The 19,833-nt window shown below is 37.4% G+C and overlaps 2 protein-coding genes across 43 annotated transcripts in view; one reads left to right on the top strand and one right to left on the bottom strand.

The window, feature by feature from the left end:
* LOC144302962 (uncharacterized) overlaps positions 1-19,833 on the bottom strand; it is a 776,799-nt gene that overhangs the window by 718,120 nt on the left and 38,846 nt on the right. The window lies entirely within an intron of this gene.
* The window catches only part of TMCO5A (transmembrane and coiled-coil domains 5A), a 59,452-nt gene that overhangs the window by 22,614 nt on the left and 17,005 nt on the right, over positions 1-19,833 (top strand). Inside the window, exon 12 of one of the 2 annotated variants that reach the window (XM_077880535.1) lies at positions 17,570-17,732. The exons of the other annotated variant lie outside the window; for it this stretch is intronic. Within the exon in view, the coding sequence (XP_077736661.1) occupies positions 17,570-17,717 (148 nt within the window). The 3' untranslated portion in view covers positions 17,718-17,732. Of the gene's footprint in view, positions 1-17,569; positions 17,733-19,833 lie in introns of those variants that run through there. 2 annotated transcript variants of the gene reach the window in all.

Here is a 19,833-nt window from a genome sequence, read left to right on the forward strand (position 1 = left end):
CATAACCACAGGATATATTTCCACTTATTTGTATCTTCTTCAGTTTCTTTCATGGGCATTTTATAGTTGTCAGTATACAGATCTTTCACATCCTTGGTTAAATTTATTCCAAAGTATTTTATTCTTTTTGATGCTATTATAAATTGGATTATTTTCTTAATTTCTTTATCGGATAATTCATTGTTAATTCATAGAAACACAACTGATTTTTGTAGGTTGATTTTGTATCCTGTTACTTTACTGAATTTAATAGTTTTAAGAGGTTTCTGGTGGGGTCTTTAGAGTTTTCTATATTTAAGATCATATCCTCTGCAAACAGCGATGATGTTACTTACACCTTTCTGATTTGGATTCCTTTATTTCTTTTTCCTACCTAATAGTTCCCTGGGACTTTCAGTACTGTGGTAAATAAAAGTAGTAAATGTGGGCATGTTTGTCTTGTTCTTAATTTTAGAAGAAAAGCTTTTGGTTCATCACCATTGAGTGTAATGTTAGCTATGGGTTTATCATACACGGCCTTATTTAATTGAGATATATTCCCTCTGTACCCATTTTGCTGAGAGTTTTTATCATGAATGGATGTTGAATTTTGTCAAAGCATTTTCTGCATCTGTTGAGATGATAATATGATTTTTATCTTTCACTTTGCTAATGTGGTGTATCACATTTATCGATTTGCATATGTTGAAACAACCCTGCATCCCTGGAATAAATCCCTGTTGATTACGATGTGTGATCCTTTTAAAGTCCTGTTGAATTTGGTTTGCTAGTATTTTGTCGAGGATTTTTGCATCTGTGTTCACCAGGGATTTGGCTTCTAATTTTGTTCTCTTATAGTGTCTTTGTCTGGTTTTTGTATCACAGTGATTGTGATGTTATAAAGTGAGTTAGAAGTACTCACGCCTCTTAAATTTTTTGGAAGAGCTTAAGATGGATTGGTATAAATTTTTCTTTAAATGCTTAGCGGAATTCACCAGTGAAGCCAACAGGTCCTGAACATTTCTTTGTTGGGAGAGTTTTAATTACTCGTTCAGTTTCCTTCTTATTGGTCTGTTCAGATTTTCTATACATGACCTAGCAGATTGGGTATTTCTAGGAATTTACCCATTTTTTTCTGTTATCCGACATATAACTGTTCACAGTTTCTTAACATCCTTTGTGTTCTTATGGTATCAGTTGTAATGTCCTCTCTTTCATTTCTGATAATATTTGAGTCTTTTGTTTTCTTGGTCTAACGAAAGGTTCGTCAACTTTATCTTTCCAAAACCAACTCTTAGTCTTGTTTATCCTATTGTCTTTCTAGTCTCTTTTTTCATTTATTTCTGTTCTGATTTTTGTTACTTCCTTCCTTCTACAAACTTTGGGTTTAGTTTGTTCTTTTCCTAGTTCCTTGAGACACCAAAAGCACAAATAACAAAAGCAAAAGTAAACAAGTTGTACTTGATCAAACTAAAAAGTTTCTACATGGTAAAGAAAACAACCAACAGAATGATAAGGTAACCTACAGAATGGGAAAATTTTTATAAATAATATACCTGATAAGAGTGTAGTATCCAAAATTACAAGGAATACTTATAACTCAATAGCAAAAAGCACAAATAACCTGTTTTAAAAATGAGTAAAGGACTTGAATAGACATTTCTCCAAAGAAGACATACAAATGGTATACAAAAAGATGCTCAGCATCAATTACTAGGGAAATGAAAATCAAAACCACAATAAGTTATCATTTCATATCTGTTAGGATAGCTATAATCAGAAAAGTAATGGATTAGTAGTGGTGAGAATGTGGAGAAAATGGAATACTTATACACTATTGATGGGAATATAAACTGATACAGCCATCATGGAAAACAGTATGGATATTCTTCCAAAACAAAACAAAACAAAACAAAACAAAACAAAAAACAAAAAACCCAAACAAAGCGAAAAAAAAAAAATCCTAGAACTATCATATGATCCAGCAATCCCACTTCTGGATATAAATTTAAAGGAAATAAAATCACCATTTGAAATAGATATCTGAACTCCCCATGTTCATTGCACTATTTACAATAGCCAAGATATGGAAACAACCTAAATGCTGACTGACAGATGAATGGATCAAGTAAATGTGGGATACACACACACACACACATATATATATATATGTATACATGTGTTCATACATATGATGAAATACTATTCAGCCTTAAGAAAAAGAAAAGAAATCCTGCCTATGTGAGATAATATGGATGACTCTGGACAGCACTGCACTAAGTGAAATGAGCCAGACACATAAAGATTATATGCATAATCTTACATATATGTAGAATCTTAAAAAAAAAAAAGTTGAACTCAATAGCAAAGAGTAGAATGGTGGTCACCATGGGGAGAAAAGGGAGATTTTAAAAATAGTCAGAAAATGTACTGCCTATCACTTCCCCACCACATAGAAGGCAAACCACTTGGTAAAATTCCACCAGATTTTAATTGTGAGGTTATACGGAAAGGTAGTTTTAATTTTTATTCTAAAATTAGAATGGGGACACCTGGGTGGCTCAGCAATCGAGTGTCTGGCTTCCACTCGGGGCCTGATCCCAGGGTCCTGGAATCAAGTCCCACATCGGGCTCCCTGTAGGGAGCCTCCTTCCCCCTCTGCCTGTGTCTCCGCCTCTGTTTTTCTCATGAATAAATAAAACTTTTAAAAACAGATTACCTTTTAAAAAATTAGAATGATTTTTCCTGGTTTTATTACTGGGTTCCATTCTCTTATAAAAATACTTTAATGCAAATGAACCAAAATTGTATATATTTCCATCTTTTTTCATCCAAAGCACATAATGTTTGTAAGTTTTTATTGGAGTTCTAGCAATTCACTAGATTTTTTTTTTTTTTTTTTTTTTTTATGATAGTCACACAGAGAGAGAGAGAGAGGCAGAGACACAGGCAGAGGGAGAAGCAGGCTCCATGCACTGGGAGCCCGACGTGGGACTCGATTCTGGGACTCGATTCCGGGCCTCCAGGATCGCGCCCTGGGCCAAAGGCAGGCGCCAAACCGCTGCGCCACCAGGGATCCCAATACACTAGATTTTTTTTTAACTTTTTTTTTTTAATTTTTAATTTATTTATTGATAGTCACACAGAGAGAGAGAGAGGCAGAGACATAGGCAGAGGGAGAAGCAGGCTCCATGCACCGGGAGCCCGACATGGGATTCGATCCCAGGTCTCCAGGATCGCGCCCTGGGCCAAAGGCAGGCGCTAAACCACTGCGCCACCCAGGGATCCCTACACTGGATTTTTTAAAGTCCTGTGGATCATATGGGAAGTGCTGTAGTCTACCATGGCTAAATATTTTTTTTTAGGAAACATAAACATTTCTTTTCATTCTATTTTTAAGAAAATAAGTAGGCTGACTTTTTCATCTTTACAGACCACAGAAAATCATGAAAATATGAATTTCAAGGCAGAATAATAACCCATATTATCTTGGGTATCCTTAACTTAGAATCTATGCTCGTTCAGATGTGTATAGCTGAAGCTTTGACTTGCTCATTCTTACATATTAATTGAAACATGGCCTGAGTCCAGCTATCTCTGTTACCTCCAATAAAATCAAATTGTTTTCCAAACTGCATTTATTTAAAACATGTCCTGAGAGGCACCTGGCTGGGTCAGTCAGTAGAGCACATGACTGTTGATTTTCGGCCTGTAAGTTCAAGCCCCACACTGGGTGTAGAAAATTTTTTTAATTTTTTAATAAAATAAATAAAATACATCCTGTAACTCAGCGTCTCACTAATTCACATTAACTTTCCCACAGCTAACATTTTATTATATTCTCTGTAGAAAGAACATGTCTTGGTTGGAACTTTTGTACTGAATAAACCAATCAATAAAAAGGTAATATGCTTTTATAATCCTTGAGCTTCCAAAATTTGTAGAGTTTGGGGGCTATAAAAGCAGTCAAGGTAACTGAGTCCCAGAGAAGTAAAATGATAGGCCTCAGTTTATATAGATAATTAGTATTACATAGCAGAACTCAGAGAATCATAGAAACTCAGTAATAAAAAATAAAACATTTTTATTGTAGTAAAATACACATAACATAAAACTTAGCATTTTTAAAAGGTTTTATTTATTTGAGAGAGAGAGACAGAGAGAAAGCATAAGCAGGGGGAAGGACAGAGGGAGAAGCAGACTCCCTGCAGAGCAGGGAGCCCAATGTGGGCCTCAAACCCAGGACCCTCGGATCACTACCTGAGCTGAAGGCAGATGCTTAACCTACTGAACCACCCAAGTGCCCCTAAAGTTTACCATCTTAACCATTTTTAAGTCTACAGTTCAGTGGTATTAAGTACATTCATGCTGTTGTACAAGCCATAATCACCACCCAACTCCATATTTCATCTTTCAAAACTGAAACTCTATGCCTATTAAACAATAACTCCTTATTACTCCTCTCCCCAACCCCTGACAACCACGATTCTACTTCCTATGTCTATGACTTTGACTACTCTATGTACTTCATATAACTGGAATCATATGGTATTTGTCTTTTTGTGGCTGGTTTATTTCATTTAGCATAATGCTCTCCAAGTTCATCCATGTTGTAGCATTCGTCAAAATACCCATCCTTTTTAATGCTAAATAGTATTCTACTGTATGGATATGCCACATTTTGCCTACCTGTCAATGGATACTTGGTTTGCTTCCACATTTTAGCTATGATGAGTAATGCTGCTATGAACATGGGTACACAAATATCTTTTCAATAATCTGCTTTCCAATCTTTTGGATAAATACTCAAAAGTGGAATTGCTAAATCATGTAGTAATTCTATTTTTAATTCTAAGAAACTGTCATCATGTTTTCCACAGCTATTGTACTACTTTAGATTCCCACCAAGAGTGCACAAGGGTTCCAATTTCTTCACATCCTTTCCAACTCTTGTTATATTCTATTAGTGTTTTTTATATAATAGCCATGCTAACGGTTGCAAGGTGGTATTCTTTTTGTTTTGATTTGCATTTTCCTAAAAATTAGTTATGTTGAATATAGTCTCATGTGCTTATTGGCTATTTATATATCTTCTTTGGAAAAACATCTGTTCAGGTTTTTGCCCATTTTTTAATCAGGCTGTTTGCTTTTCTGTTGGGTTTTAGGAATTCTCTATATATTCTGGATATTAACCCTTTACCAGATATTTGACTGACAAACATGACAAATATTTTTTTTCTATTTTGTTAATAGTGTATATTAATGGTATTAATCATCTTTAATGTACAATTTTAAAATTTTTTCATGAAGTCCAATTTTTTTCTCTTTTGTTTCCTGTGCATTTGGTATCATATCTAAAAAATCATTATAAATCCAACGTTGTGAAGCTTTTGTACTATATTTTCCTCTTAAAGTTTTATACTTTTAACTCTTATGTTTAGATCTTTCATCCATTTTGAGTTAATTTTTGTAGATCATGTTAGGTAAAAGCCCAACTTCATTCTTTTACATGTGGGTATCCAGTTTTTCCAGCACCATTTGTTGAAAAGACTGAACTTTTCCCATTGAATGGTCTTGACATCTTTGTTGAAAATCATTTTGAGTATATATGCAAGGGTTTATTTCTGGGCTCTCCGTCTGGATCCATTGGTCTATAGCACGTCTAGTCTATATGCCAGTACCACATTGCTTTGAATACCATAACTTTGTAGCAAGTTTTGACATCAGGAAATCTGAATCCTTCAACTCTGTTCTTCTTTTTCAATATTAGTTTGGCTATCACTATCCCTTGAGATTCCATATGAATTTTACGATGGGTTTTTGTATGTCTTAAAAATAATCATTGGAACTTTGGTAGGGATTGCATTAAAGTTGTAGATCCCTCTGGGTTTGGGTAACATTGGAATCTTAATAAAATTAAGTCTTTCGATTCATGAACATGAGATGTCTTCCACTTTTATGTCTTCATTAATTTCAGCAATGTTTTGTATTTTTCATTGTATAAGTCTTTCACCTACTTGGTTAAGATAATTTTAAGTATTTTATTATTTTTGAAGCTATTGTAAATAGAATTATCTTCCTAACTTTCCTTACAGATTGTTCATTTTAGTGTCTAGGAGTGCAACTGATTTTTGTGTGTTGATTTTGTATCCTGCTACTTTGCTCATTTTAGTAGTTCTAATGGGTATGTATGTGTGTGATCTTTAGAGTTTTCTATATATAAGATCTTACAATCTGTGAACAGAGATAATTTTACTTCTTCCTTTCCCATTTGGATACCTTTTATTTCTTTTCATGTCTAATTGCTCTGGCTAAAATTTTCGGTACAATATTGAATGGAAGTGGTGAAAGCCACATTCTTGCCTTGTTTCTGATTTTCAGAGAAAAGCTTTCATTCTTTTACCTCATAATATGATGTTTGCTGTAGGTTTTTTATGTATAGCTTTCAATTATGTAGTTTCCTTGTATTCCTAGTTTGTTGAATGTTATTATCATGATAGGATGCTGAATTTTGTCAAGTGCTTTTTCTTTTTTTTTTTTTTTTTTTTTAAGATTTTATTTATTCATGATAGTCACAGAGAGAGAGAGAGAGGCAGAGACACAGGCAGAGGGAGAAGCAGGCTCCATGCACCGGGAGCCCGATGTGGGATTCGATCCCGGGTCTCCAGGATCGCGCCCTGGGCCAAAGGCAGGCGCCAAACCGCTGCGCCACCCAGGGATCCCTCAAGTGCTTTTTCTGTATCAATTGAGATGATTATGTGGGTTTTTTCCTTCATTCTGTTAATGTATTGTATTATACTGGTCAATTTTCATATGTTGCATTCCAGGAATAAATTCCACTTGATCATGGTACAAAATTCTTTTAATATGTTGCCAAATTTGATTTGCCAGTATTTTCTTGAGAATTCTTGCATCAATGTTAACAAAAGAAATTTATCTATAGCTTTCTTAGAGTATCTTTGTGTAGCTTTGACATTCGGGAAATGCTGGCTTCATAGCATGAGTTAGGAAGCATTTGCCCTCAACAACTTTTTGGAAAATTTTGATAAAGATTAATATTAGTGCTTCCTTGGACACCTGGGTGGCTCAGCAGTTGGACGTCTGCCTTCGGCTCAGGTCGTGATCCCAAAGATCTGGGATCCAGTCCCATATTAGGCTCCTGCGGGGAGCCTGCTTCTCCCTCTGCCTACGTCTCTGCCTCTCTCTGTGTGTCTCTCATGAATGAATGAATGAACGAATAAATAAATAAATAAATAAATAAATAAATAAATAAATAAATAAATAAATCTATCTTCAAAAAATATATTAGTGCTTCCTTAAATGTTTGTTAAAATTAACCAGTGAAGCTATCAAGTCCAGGGCTTTTCTTTGCTGAGAGATTTTTAATTACTGATTCAATCCCCTTACATAGGTTTCTACTTCTTCATGATCCAGATTTGGCAGATTTTTCTGTTTTTAGGATTTGTCCATTTCATCTAGACTATCCAATTTGTTGCCATACAACTGTTCATAGTTATAATGAACTCTTATAATCATTTTTATTTCTGTAACATCGGTAGTAATGCCTCCATTTTCATTTCTGACTTTAGTTATTCAGCTCTTCGTTTTTTTTGGTTAACTAGAAGTTTGTTAATTTTGTTGACCTTTTTAAAGAACTAGCTTTCAATTTTATTAGTTTTCTCTATTTTTATTTTTTCTATTTTTCTTTGCTCTAATCCTAATCTAATCCTACATCTGCACTTCACAGATCAGCTGACTCACCTATTTTCCTGTCACACTTAAGTTTGATAAAAGGCCTTCTACAGAGAGTTCCAAACCTCATCCCTAGAAACTCCTTCCAGATTGGCATCAGCCATATTCAACCACAAGAAGCCCCTCCAATCTGAAATTCCAGTCACATTAATGTCCACAGCTGTAGGAGCCAGCATGGTATGAGAAGGGGTATAAAGGGATGTGTAGAGGCAACAGGAACTAGTGGGTGGCAAGTACTATTCTATACATTTTCTTATCACTTTAGTAGTTCATCAATGAGAGGAAATATTAGCACAACCTGATTTGTTTTTTACTCCTCTGATTGCTACAATCACAGCTTCATCTACTAAGTGCTGGTAAAATTTTCTCCTTTCGAGGTCAGGGGACTATGCAAAGGGAAGAATAAGGCTAGAAACGTGACCTAGTAGTTGCTAAATGGTGCCAAATCTTTATAACCAACAGCTCTCTCCACCTCCACCTATTACGGCTGACTCCCAACATACACATGTGAGTCAATTTAGAAATGAAGAACTAATCCCTCAAGAAGCAAGCCTTGCCCCTCTCTGTAGATCTTGATGCCAGCTATACAGAAAAGGAAGCATGGGTACACACAATGGAAGTAAAATTCTGTCTCCTATCTTTGCCAACCACTCCTCCACCATGTTAAGACTCAAAGCCACAGTTTTTCTCTTCTTTCCAAAGGTCCGAAAAAATTCCACCTCACTTTCCTATGCCACAGGAGGCAAATCATGTGGTTTGGTAAAATTCTTTCACATTGTCAACCAGATTTTCTCTTCCTTTCCTCTGACTCAGCTTGTATCTCTTAAGCAATACAGATCAGAAAACTGCCTGAGTAATGGCTCTGGTGTTTCTCAGAGTCCAAATCAGTTAACTTCTATTTGAAGCCCAGTAGCTGATCCCAAATGAGGTCTCTAATTTAGACTCTGCCTGGCACAGAGCTGTATGAATCTCCCACTATCATCTTCCTGCCTGCAATTTAGTCATTTTGTAGAAGCACAAGATCCTTAAGAACCCAGCAGAGTTGGAGACTGCTGCAAAAAATATTTTTATCATTATTCTGCTCTATGGTGACTCAGAAAAGATATAAGAAATGGGCAAGAGGTGGTAGCTAGATTTAGGATAGTGATCACTTTGTAATATAGATAAATGTTGAATCACTGTTATACACCCGAAACTAATATAGCATTGTATGTCAACAAGAAAGAAAGAAAGAAAGAAAGAAAGAAAGAAAGAAAGAAAGAAAGAAAGAAGAAAAGAAAAGAAAGAAAAGAAAAGAAAAGAAAAGAAAAGAAAAGAAAAGAAAAGAAAAGAAAAGAAAAGAAAAAGAAAAGAAAAGACCAAAGAAGCAGAGGCAAGATACAAAAATCACACATTTCCAGAGGCATAATGCTGGCTTGTTATGCAAGCTTTATCCACTTTATCCACATGATGGTGCTAACCTCAAAAAAATTGCCCGAAAAGGAAATGAAAAGAGTCCATTTTCCTCTCATTAATGATAAAGCTGAGCACTGTAGTCAAGAAAGATATCACTTGTCTAAGAGGACTATACATTAATTCTGCAAATAAGCATCTAAAATAGTTTGTCCTAATCCTCATCCCCACCCTGCTTCCCTGGGGGAATAAATGGAACCAAATCACCATTCTTTTCATTTCACTGATTCAATCTTTACTGACTCCCAGGTTGGGGAGAGGGGGAGATTATTCATCCTGGGCTGTTACATGTGTACAATCCTGGCACAGAAACTTATTATTCCTGAGACGGAGCTGAAGTGGTCTGGAGAGAGCTGGTCAATTAGCCACCTAAAGCTCTTCACTGGGTTCTTATAACTACTGCTGGAGTCAAAGAAGATGGGAGCAGCAGACATTTCATTGGTGTCAGGGAATGAAAGACAGGTTCAATGCAGGTGCCTTCCAGGCCAATGGGCAGAGAAGACCAGAAAATCTGTTTTTAACTTCTAAATCCAAAATTATGCTCTTCACCTTGATCATGTGACCAAGTCTCACCAGCTGCCTCTTCTTGTGGAGTCTAAATGTTTCATTTAAATGTCTTAAACTTTATGGTCAACTAATATTCGATAAAGGAGGAAAGACTATCCATTGGAAGAAAGACAGTCTCTTCAATAAATGGTGCTGGGAAAATTGGACATCCACATGCAGAAGAATGAAACTAAACCACTCTCTTGCACCATACACAAAGATAAACTTAAAATGGATGAAAGATCTAAATGTGAGACAAGATTCCATCAAAATCCTAGAGGAGAACACAGGCAACACCCTTTTTGAACTCGGCCACAGTAACTTCTTGCAAGATACATCCAGGAAGGCAAAAGAAACAAAAGCAAAAATGAACTATTGGGACTTCATCAAGATAAGAAGCTTTTGCACAGCAAAGGATACAGTCAACAAAACTCAAAGACAACCTACAGAATGGGAGAAGATATTTGCAAATGACGTATCAGATAAAGGGCTAGTTTCCAAGATCTATAAAGAACTTATTAAACTCAACACCAAAGAAACAATCCAATCGTGAAATGGGCAAAAGACATGAAGAGAAATCTCACAGAGGAAGACATAGACATGGCCAACATGCACATGAGAAAATGCTCTGCATCACTTGCCATCAGGGAAATACAAATCAAAACCACAATGAGATACCACCTCACACCAGTGAGAATGGGGAAAATTAACAAGGCAGGAAACCACAAATGTTGGAGAGGATGTGGAGAAAAGGGAACCCTCTTACCCTGTTGGTGGGAATGTGAACTGGTGCAGCCACTCTGGAAAACTGTGTGGAGGTTCCTCAAAGAGTTAAAAATAGACCTGCCCTACGACCCAGCAATTGCACTGTTGGGGATTTACCCCAAAGATACAGATACAATGAAACGCCGGGACACCTGCACCTGCACCCCGATGTCTCTAGCAGCAATGTCCACAATAGCCAAACTGTGGAAGGAGCCTCGGTGTCCATCGAAAGATGAATGGATAAAGAAGATGTGGTTTATGTACACAATGGAATATTACTCAGCCATTAGAAACGACAAATATCCACCATTTGCTTCAACGTGGATGGAACTGGAGGGTATTATGCTGAGTGAAGTAAGTCAATCGGAGAAGGACAAACATTATATGTTCTCTTTCATTTGGGGAATATAGATAATAGTGAAAGGGAATATAAGGGAAGGGAGAAGAAATGTGTGGGAAATATCAGAAAGGGAGACAGAACATAAAGACTCCTAACTCTGAGAAACGAACTAGGGGTGGTGGAAGGGGAGGAGGGCCGGGGGTGGGAGTGAATGGGTGACGGGCACTGAGGGGGGTACTTGACGGGATGAGCACAGAGTGTTATTCTGTATGTTGGTAAATTGAACACCAATAAAAAATAAATTTATTAAAAATAAATAAATAAATAAATAATAAATAAATAAATAAATAAATAAAAATAAAAAATAAAATAACATAAATGTCTTAAAAGCTCAAGGGAACCTCATTAAGTATGCTAAATACTGCTTAGGCAACATAAGGCCTGCTTAGGCATAACATAGAAGATGCCAAATGGAACCAATTACCAGGTATACAAACAATTTTTGAAACACAGTACCTATGGGACGTTAACAACAACAAAAAATAAATAAAATAACACAGTACCTGTCAACACCAAAAAACATTCTCAACTTTAGAAAGGGAGAACTGATGAAAGTTTGTTAGTGGTCCTCTGTAAATCAGTCCTTACCTGACACTGATACTGATAACCATGAGTATAATACATATCCAGAGGGTTTTCAGACCTGGCCCTAGAGGCAGATTGCTAACACCCATGATTTGGGAGATAGCACAGGTGCCACTTGCCATTGTACCCAAATATCTGCCTCTGAACTGCCAAGGACTTGTGATCCTTTCTCATGTTTAAATCTCCAACTTTAGACAAGAGTCGCTAAGCAACTTATCCCTAAAACTTTGTTCATAAGATAAACATCTAAACAGAGAAGGAAGGAAAGACAGAAAGAAAAATTCCCATTAGAATGAATAAGTTCATTAGATTGGATAACTTACCCTCAGAATAGCAAGAAGCAGGATCCTGAAAAGATTGGGACAACTAAATGTCAACATAGGCTAAAGAGGTCAGCAGTCATAAGTTCTGGAGCCAAGGAATGACTTGGGGTACAAGCAAGAATGAGTCTGAAGATATTTTTCCATTTATCATAGATCAGACATAACAAAGTGATGGCTCATAGGTTTAATCAAATTTGTAGTTGCATTTTGTTCCTCTCATTGTGTTTTTTAAAAATTTACCTTTGTTGTAAGTATTTAAAATCCTGGAGATGCCCTCTAAAATCTAGATTCCTTTTAAAAGATTAAAAGTTTTGTCATCACTAGACAGGATTCTCATTGGACAATAATTGCCGGAAGCTGAAAAATAACAATTAAGTCAACAGACTTATATGGCCATTTGCTTACCACAGTCCCCATCACTCTTACTGTATCAAACCTGATCTCATCAGTGCTACACACATGCCCTGTAAGTGGTAATTGACCTTGGTAAGGCATACCTAGAGAGAAAACTCTTAAAAGGAAGGTGATAATGCCAACAGCATGGGGAGGTACCAAAAGAAAGACAATTTTCTGAAAATAATATGGTCATATCTGAGAATTAAGGGTAATACCTAGAGAAAATATGACACAGCTCATACTCAGCTAAGTAGAATGCAGAGAGGTTCCAGGGACTCAGAGCAGTATGAGAAGGAGAGACAACTGAAAACTCTACGATGAGAGAAGAAAGTTTTCCTGAATCTCAGCTTTTGATTTATGAGGAGGCAAACCACAAGACTTACTAACAAGTCATATGAACTTTAGAAGTAGTCAGGCTCCTGTGTGGCAAGGATGCAGCCTGTGTTTGCTTTCTCACAACTCATGGATGAGGACTGATAGAACTGAGCTGCAATAAAGGAGGTTTGGCTTGGGGTGAACATCAGGAACAAATCACTTTCTTGAATTATATACATTGAACTCTGAGATAATTGCACAGATTTGTAAGTTATTTGTGCTTATGTGATTTGCGCCCAGTCTTAATTTATATGGGTGACTAAGTGACAACAGAATGAGGTCAAAGCCACCACCATCACCACCCCCGCCGCCAGCCAAAAAAAAAAGCTTATTGATACTCTTGATTCCCTTGGATATGAGAGGAGGGCAAAGTACACAGTGACACATGGGGAGGCACCAGAGTGATCAGGAGGCAGAAGCAGGAAGGAGGGGGGAAAGTATGGTCTAGAGCCTTGATTGTGTTTGCCATGGAAGAGGCAAGGCAGAGAAGGGAAAATAGCTTAGGATTGGTAACTTAAGTAATGTTGGCAACCTCTGGACTATAAAGGGGTGGCTTCTAGTTGTGCGGTACCTGGCTCTGACCAATTGGAAGAGGGAAATAGTGGCCTGGGATATAAGAATTAAAGGGGGGGCTTGGAGGAGTGGATTTGGGATTGGTTGTGGGGGGTTATAATATGATTTTTGCACACCTGTGAAAGCTGCATCACAGGGGGTGTAAACAATTCTGGCCATTAGTATGGTCCTGTGATTAATAGATGCCACAAACAGAGAATCTAAGAAAACACGGTTCAATCATTAAGGGAGTTTAAAAAGCCTTCAGTCCAGTCCTTCCATTTTATAAATAAGGAAATTGATATTTAAAGACATAATGTCATTTATCCAAAATTCAGTGAAGCTTGTTATTAGCACTGCACAGAGTAGAATTGTCATGCACGACTCCCCACTCAGTGATTTTCTGCTATACTTTAATGACTTATGCTAATATGTATATTGACTGTGTACTTCCCTTCATCTGGTTTCGTGAATCTAAAGGAAGGATAGGCATCTTTTCCTGAAAACACCAAATAGTAAATATCTTAGGCTTGTGGATCATACAGTCTGTCACAACCACTCAACTCTGTCATTGTAGCACTAAAGCAGCTACAGACAATACATAAGTGGGTGTGTCTGTGTCCCAATAAAACTTTATTTGTAGACACCAAAATTAGAATTTCATATTAATTTTCACATATCATGAAATATTCTTTAAAATTTTTTTTCAACCATTTAAAAATGTAATAACTATTCTTAGCTTGCAGGCTGTACAAAAATAGGCACTAGACTACATTTTACCTATGAGCTACAGTTTCCTAACACTTTTTCTCTGTACACTTCTTATAAAGTCTCAGATGACTGAACCAGGTGACAGTGAAACACTCTAGGTCTTCTCCACTGATAGAACATGAGGCAGCTAGACTCTAAGGACCCTTTCAGAGCTGTGACCTTGAGGTTTTTGATAAGGGTACCCAAAGACAAAAATGTATTATAAAAGGGAATCTGTGGGCTCTTTCATGGGACATTATTAAGAAATGCCTCTCTTGGAGTTAAGGAAATTCCAAGAACCAAAGTCATTCAGGAATTATAAAGAATATTAGATACATAAAATTTTATTTATTTATTTACTCATTAAAGATTTTATTTATTTATTCATGAGAGACACACAGAGAGAGGCAGAGACATAGGCAGAGGGAGAAACAGGCTCCCCACAGGGAGCCCGATGCAGCACTCGATCCCAGGACCCCAGAATCACGCCTTGAGCTGAAGGCAGATGCTCAACCACTGAGCCACCCAGGCATCCCTAGATACATAAAACTTTAAGGTAAAAAAAGATAAAAAAAAAAAATATATATATATATATATATATATATATATATATATATATATATTCATGAAATGATAAGTTTAGGGAATAGGATTAAATCAATTTCTCTACTCCAGGACTTTTCAAACCTAATATGCATTAGGGCTATCCAAAGGAAGAGTCTTCCAAAAACAGACTCTCAGACAAGTACTCAGGTGAAGGTAGTTTATATAAGAAGCAAAAATAGAAAACACAAATGACACAGGAAAAATTGATAGGGAAATTAGAAAAGACATATCACTTATGTTAATAAACAACTTACTGCAGTGAGCAACTGGAGCTCAATTCTGCTGGAAACTCTCAGGGAAACTATGATGTGGCTTCAGAACATTCCATAGAGAGTGGAGAGAATTAGGTATTTATCAAGTCCAGCCTCTAAATGGATAAGAGTTGTCCTGAGGGTGTGAACACTCCCACACTTCCAATTGTACCTACAGGGGGCCCAGAAATTCCCAGAGTGCTAAAGAAGTTCCCTAAGGCAAAGAAGAGAGCCAGTTAGGCTCTCTAACTCTCTAAGGTAGGAAGATAAAAAATAAAAATAAATAAAAATAATTTTAAAAAGGTAGGAAGCTATGACATTCCAGAAACATAGACCATGGCTAAATTCAGAGAGGGGTTGAGGAGATAAGGTGTGAGTGTTAACTATAAAGATGAAGGGGGGAGGATAGAAATCAATATTTTCTCACCTCATTTGCACTCAAAAACGCTATCTTCCCCAAATCATCCCAACTAATCTGACTGAGGATTTCCTTTATACATGAAACATGTCCTTGGAGAGATACTGTTTTCAACTAAATATGATAGTGCCAGTGACTCAGTAATCTTGATAAAATTAGAATATTTTTTCAGGCCTTATTTTCTAAAATCAATATGACAAAGCATACACTAAATACCAGTAAGCCTCTGTCCTCTCCAGGGCAGAAACTAGGCCAATACATTTCATACAGTGCCAGGCATGAGGTCAATTCCAACATGAAGAAAAAAAAAAAAAACAGTAAAGAACATTCACCTCCAAATGAGGTTGCCATCTGAAGTGATGCATGTCGGAGGAGGGACAGAATGTTCAAAGTGTCGTTGGAAGCATGACAAGGCATCACCATCTGCCATCTGAGTCCCATCTCCCCAGCCCTTTAGCCATCTGCACACCTGCTCAGGCATGTCACATTGGAGCAGGGATGGCCGTACCATCATTAATGCAGTGGCAATAAAAACAAAAGCTCAGGAAATAGCTCTAAGGCCTCTGACATCATTATTTCCTTAAATTTGGAATATGTTCCCATAAAAAAAAAAAAAAAAAAAAAAAAAACATATGGAAAAGAGATTCAACCTAAAGCTGAAATCTACACAGGGCTAAAGTTTCTGGGTGAGTTGAATTTTTAGACTACCAGGTCATACATTAAAAAATCGGCAAATTGTTAAAGAAATAGCATAGCAAATGCTAAGCAGAAACTAATCTGGAATCCATTATACATATTCTCATTTTGAACTTTGATCCATACAAGAGTCACCTCTTTTCTACCTTCATTCAGATTTCATCTCTAGACTCACTTTTCCCAGGAAAGCTAAAATAAATCCATCCAAAACTAATTATGGAGAAGTACCTCCAAGTTCGCAAAGCAATCGGTTCTCCTGGAGAGCCTTGCAGGGAGAGCACAGTTTGGCTATTCTAGCTCTTTAGATCCTCCATACCAGAAACTGGGTTTATGTAAATGTGGCCCACCCAAAGAGGGATAGACCTTGTCCAGGATCCATTCTGTAAAAAAGGCTATTTACTTGGTCTGTCCTCTCTAGCAATAGGATATTGATTCTAAATGTTATAGAAGTTCCTTCCAGTTCAAATGTCTCTTCTTAAAAATAACTAAATGGGGTTTTGAAATTACAAAGGTACCCAAAGATACACTGATAACAGGAGCTCACTGAATATATCATATGCAGTGAGATAGGTATATCCTCTTCTAATTAGTTAGGTAAGCATATGAATCTGGAGGGAGACAATCCAGCTGAGCAGTTAGAAGTACAAGCTCTGAGATCAAACTGCTTGAGTTCACCCTGGCTTCACCACTTACCACCTGTGTGACCTGAGTCAAGTCACTCAAACTCTCCAAAACTTAGTTTCTTTGTGTATAAATGAGGAGTAATAGTACAAGTTAATAAAATGCACATAAATGAAAATACAGGTAAAGTATTTACCATGGAATCTGGTACATAATAAGAGTGTTTAAACATTAGCTATTTGTAGTAGGTTGAAAAATAGCTCTCCAAAAGATATTCACATCTGAAAACCTGGAACCTATAGATGTCACCTTATATGGAAGGAACATCTTTGAAGATGTGATTAAGTGAAGGAACCTGAGATGAGATTACCTGAGTTACCTGAGTGAGCCACCCAAGGATCCCAAATACAAGTATCCTTATGAGAGGGAGTCAGAGGGACACTTCTCTCTCTCTCTCTTTCTCACACACACACACACACACACACACACACACACACACACAATGTGAAGGTGAAGCAGAGAGAGATTTGAAGGTGCTGGCCTGAAGACTGGAGTAATAGGGTCACAAGCCAAGGAATGTCAGCACACCATAGGCTGGAAGAGGCAAGGGTAGGATTTTCCCCTAGAGCTTCTAGAGGAAGTGCAGCCCTGCCAACATCTTGATTTCTACCTCTATTGATAAAGATTTCGGACTTCTGGCCTCCAGAATTGTGAGAGAATAAATTCTGTTGTTTTAAGCCACCAACTTTCTAGTAATTTCTTTGAGCAGTCATACGAAATTAATACATTGCTATTATAGCTTTCTATCGATTCTCTGTTGCTACTTACCAAAACTTGGTGGCTTAAAGCGAAAATATTTGTCACCTTACAGTTTCTGTGGATGCGGAGTCCGAGCACAGCTTTGCTGTGTCACTAACTCAAAAGTCTATCACAAGGCTAGAGTCAAGGTGTGGACTTTGGTTTCATCTTCAGGCATGGATAAGGAAAGATCTATAACACAGGTTATAGTTCTTCACAAGTTACCAGACTGAGGACCTCAGATGCTCCCTGCATATTGGTCAGAAGCTGCCCTCAGTCCCTTGTTACATGTGTCTCTCCACAGAGCAGCACGCAACATGGCAGCTGACTTTATCGGAATGAGCCAGAGAGAGATCAAAAAAGAGAAAGCGAATAGAAGTCAACTTCTTTTTCAACCAAGTCTCAGAAGTGACATCCCATTACATTTGCTGCATTGTTTTTGTTGGAAGTGATTCACCAGGTCTAAGACCCATAACTGCCCAGAATAATTATTGCAAACAATCTTTTTATTTATAGCTTTCCTAGCTTTACATCATCAGCTGATCTTTTGAGTACTAAACTCAGCTAATTCACATTGGTTAGCTTGTTGCATAACATAGGACTGTTAATTTTAAAAATCTCCAGGCTTTTGGTCTGCACAGACTTTAAAATGAAAGTGAAGCATCAACCATATTTCTGTAGCTTTATGTCATTCCCGTGTGTGATTTTCTGTAACTCCTCTAATTCTGAAAAAACTATCTGCTATGTAGTTGCCTAGGAATGGCTTCTACCTGCCACAGTGGTAGTGAGAGGATTTTTCTAGATCTCCATGAATTTGGCACAAAAAGAGCAATTTCCAGCCCAGAACATTTTTCATTCTCAATAGTTATTCCTTATGTCTCACTGTCCCATGTCTCTCTTCAGCCCTGGAATCTGTGACTAGCTTTCAAAACTGCCCTTTTTGTTTCACTAACATTTTGCTGTTTGAATGTTCATACCACTTAGATCAAACATCATAGAACCTTTGAGCTGAAAAATCTCCCTTTTTAAAAGATTTATTTATTTATTTGAAGGGGGAATGGAGGAAGGGGCAGAGGAAGAGAATATCCAGGCAGACTCCCACTGAATGTGAGCCCAACTAGAGGCTTGATCCCAGGAGCCATGAGATCAGGACCTGAGTCAAAATCAAGAGTCACTCTGGACACTCAACCAACTGAGCCATCCAGGTGCTCCTAGCTGAAAATATCTTAAATTTGCCTAATCAACCCTCTAAGAGAAGAGGCTCTGAGCAATTTCTCTCTCACATTCTCTGATATTCTTGCACTAGTTAGTGTCAGAGTAGGGTCTACTATCTCAATTCCTAATGCAGTAAGTGTGTGTGTGTGTATTATGGCTCATTGTGCACTGCATTTAGACACTCTGATTAGTTCCCAAGTACACAATATGTACTGGCGAAAACATACATAACGTTTTCTCAGGCTCCTTAACTTAATCACATCTTCAAAGATGCTCGTTCCATATAAGGTAACATCTTATAGGTTCCAGATTTTCAGATGTAAATATCTTTTGAAGAGCTATTTTTCAGCTTACTACAAAACATTTGTAAGACCAAATCCATGTTAGAACAACAACAAAAATATCTAAAAGAAACATAACATTGTGATAAGGATGTTGAAGAGAAGAGATGATAAGTGTGAATTTAGCCCCATGTGGAACATGAATTCTTTTCTTGGCTTCAGGTCCAATATCAATCAATGGAGATAGAAACTCCACAGAAATTTGAACAAAGAAGTCTTAATATAAATAATTATTAACTACTTATAGGAAATTAGCTACCAACAGAGAACTTTAAAGATTACCCTAATTCTGAGTGAGAGAATCCAAGGAAGAAACACACTTTGGAAGGGGTCCCCTCCTCAATGCTTGAAATCACCTGGTTAGAGGGCTTTGGTTGCAGCCTGCTGAATGGCAGAGAAGTAGCTAAGGCTACTGGGCAGGGAACCATGATGGGGTGCCAATGAAACTAACTAGGAAGCTGCCATCAGAGGCTGCTGAGGAATTCACTGGGAAGCTGTTGGAAGCACCAACAGAACTTACCCAGAAGGCACCCACTAGAGGGGTACAAAGCTCACTGGAAAGCAGCTTTCCAGGAAGCTGCCTACAGCTAAAACCACTGACACTTGTTGAAGGTCACTTCCATGGGCTGTCCTGCAACAGGATGGCCAAGCACCACAGGAATAAATAGGAGGGAAAAATACATCCGAACCTGGAAGAGAAGTCCCTCCCTGCACTGTTCCTCTTTTGCACCCTACTGACAAAATTTAACATGGTGCCAGGAAGTAAAGAAACGTTTATAAGATCCATCTTAGCTATCAAGCATGACAACAAAAGGTAGATTTGGAGCTGAGAAACAATACATCAATAACAGGCACATGGTCATGACCAAGTGAAGAGGCTTGAGCTCTAGTCTCAGCAATACCAACTCACTAACACCTAGGGACCTTTCAGACACTTGATCTCCTTCATGATGCCTTGGTATCTCTCTACTTTGATTAATTCAATCTATGAAACATTTTGAGTTTGATAGTT

The sequence above is a fragment of the Canis aureus genome, chromosome 32 (genome assembly GCF_053574225.1).
Source record: "Canis aureus isolate CA01 chromosome 32, VMU_Caureus_v.1.0, whole genome shotgun sequence".
In the NCBI taxonomy this organism is placed as follows: Eukaryota; Metazoa; Chordata; class Mammalia; order Carnivora; family Canidae; genus Canis; species Canis aureus.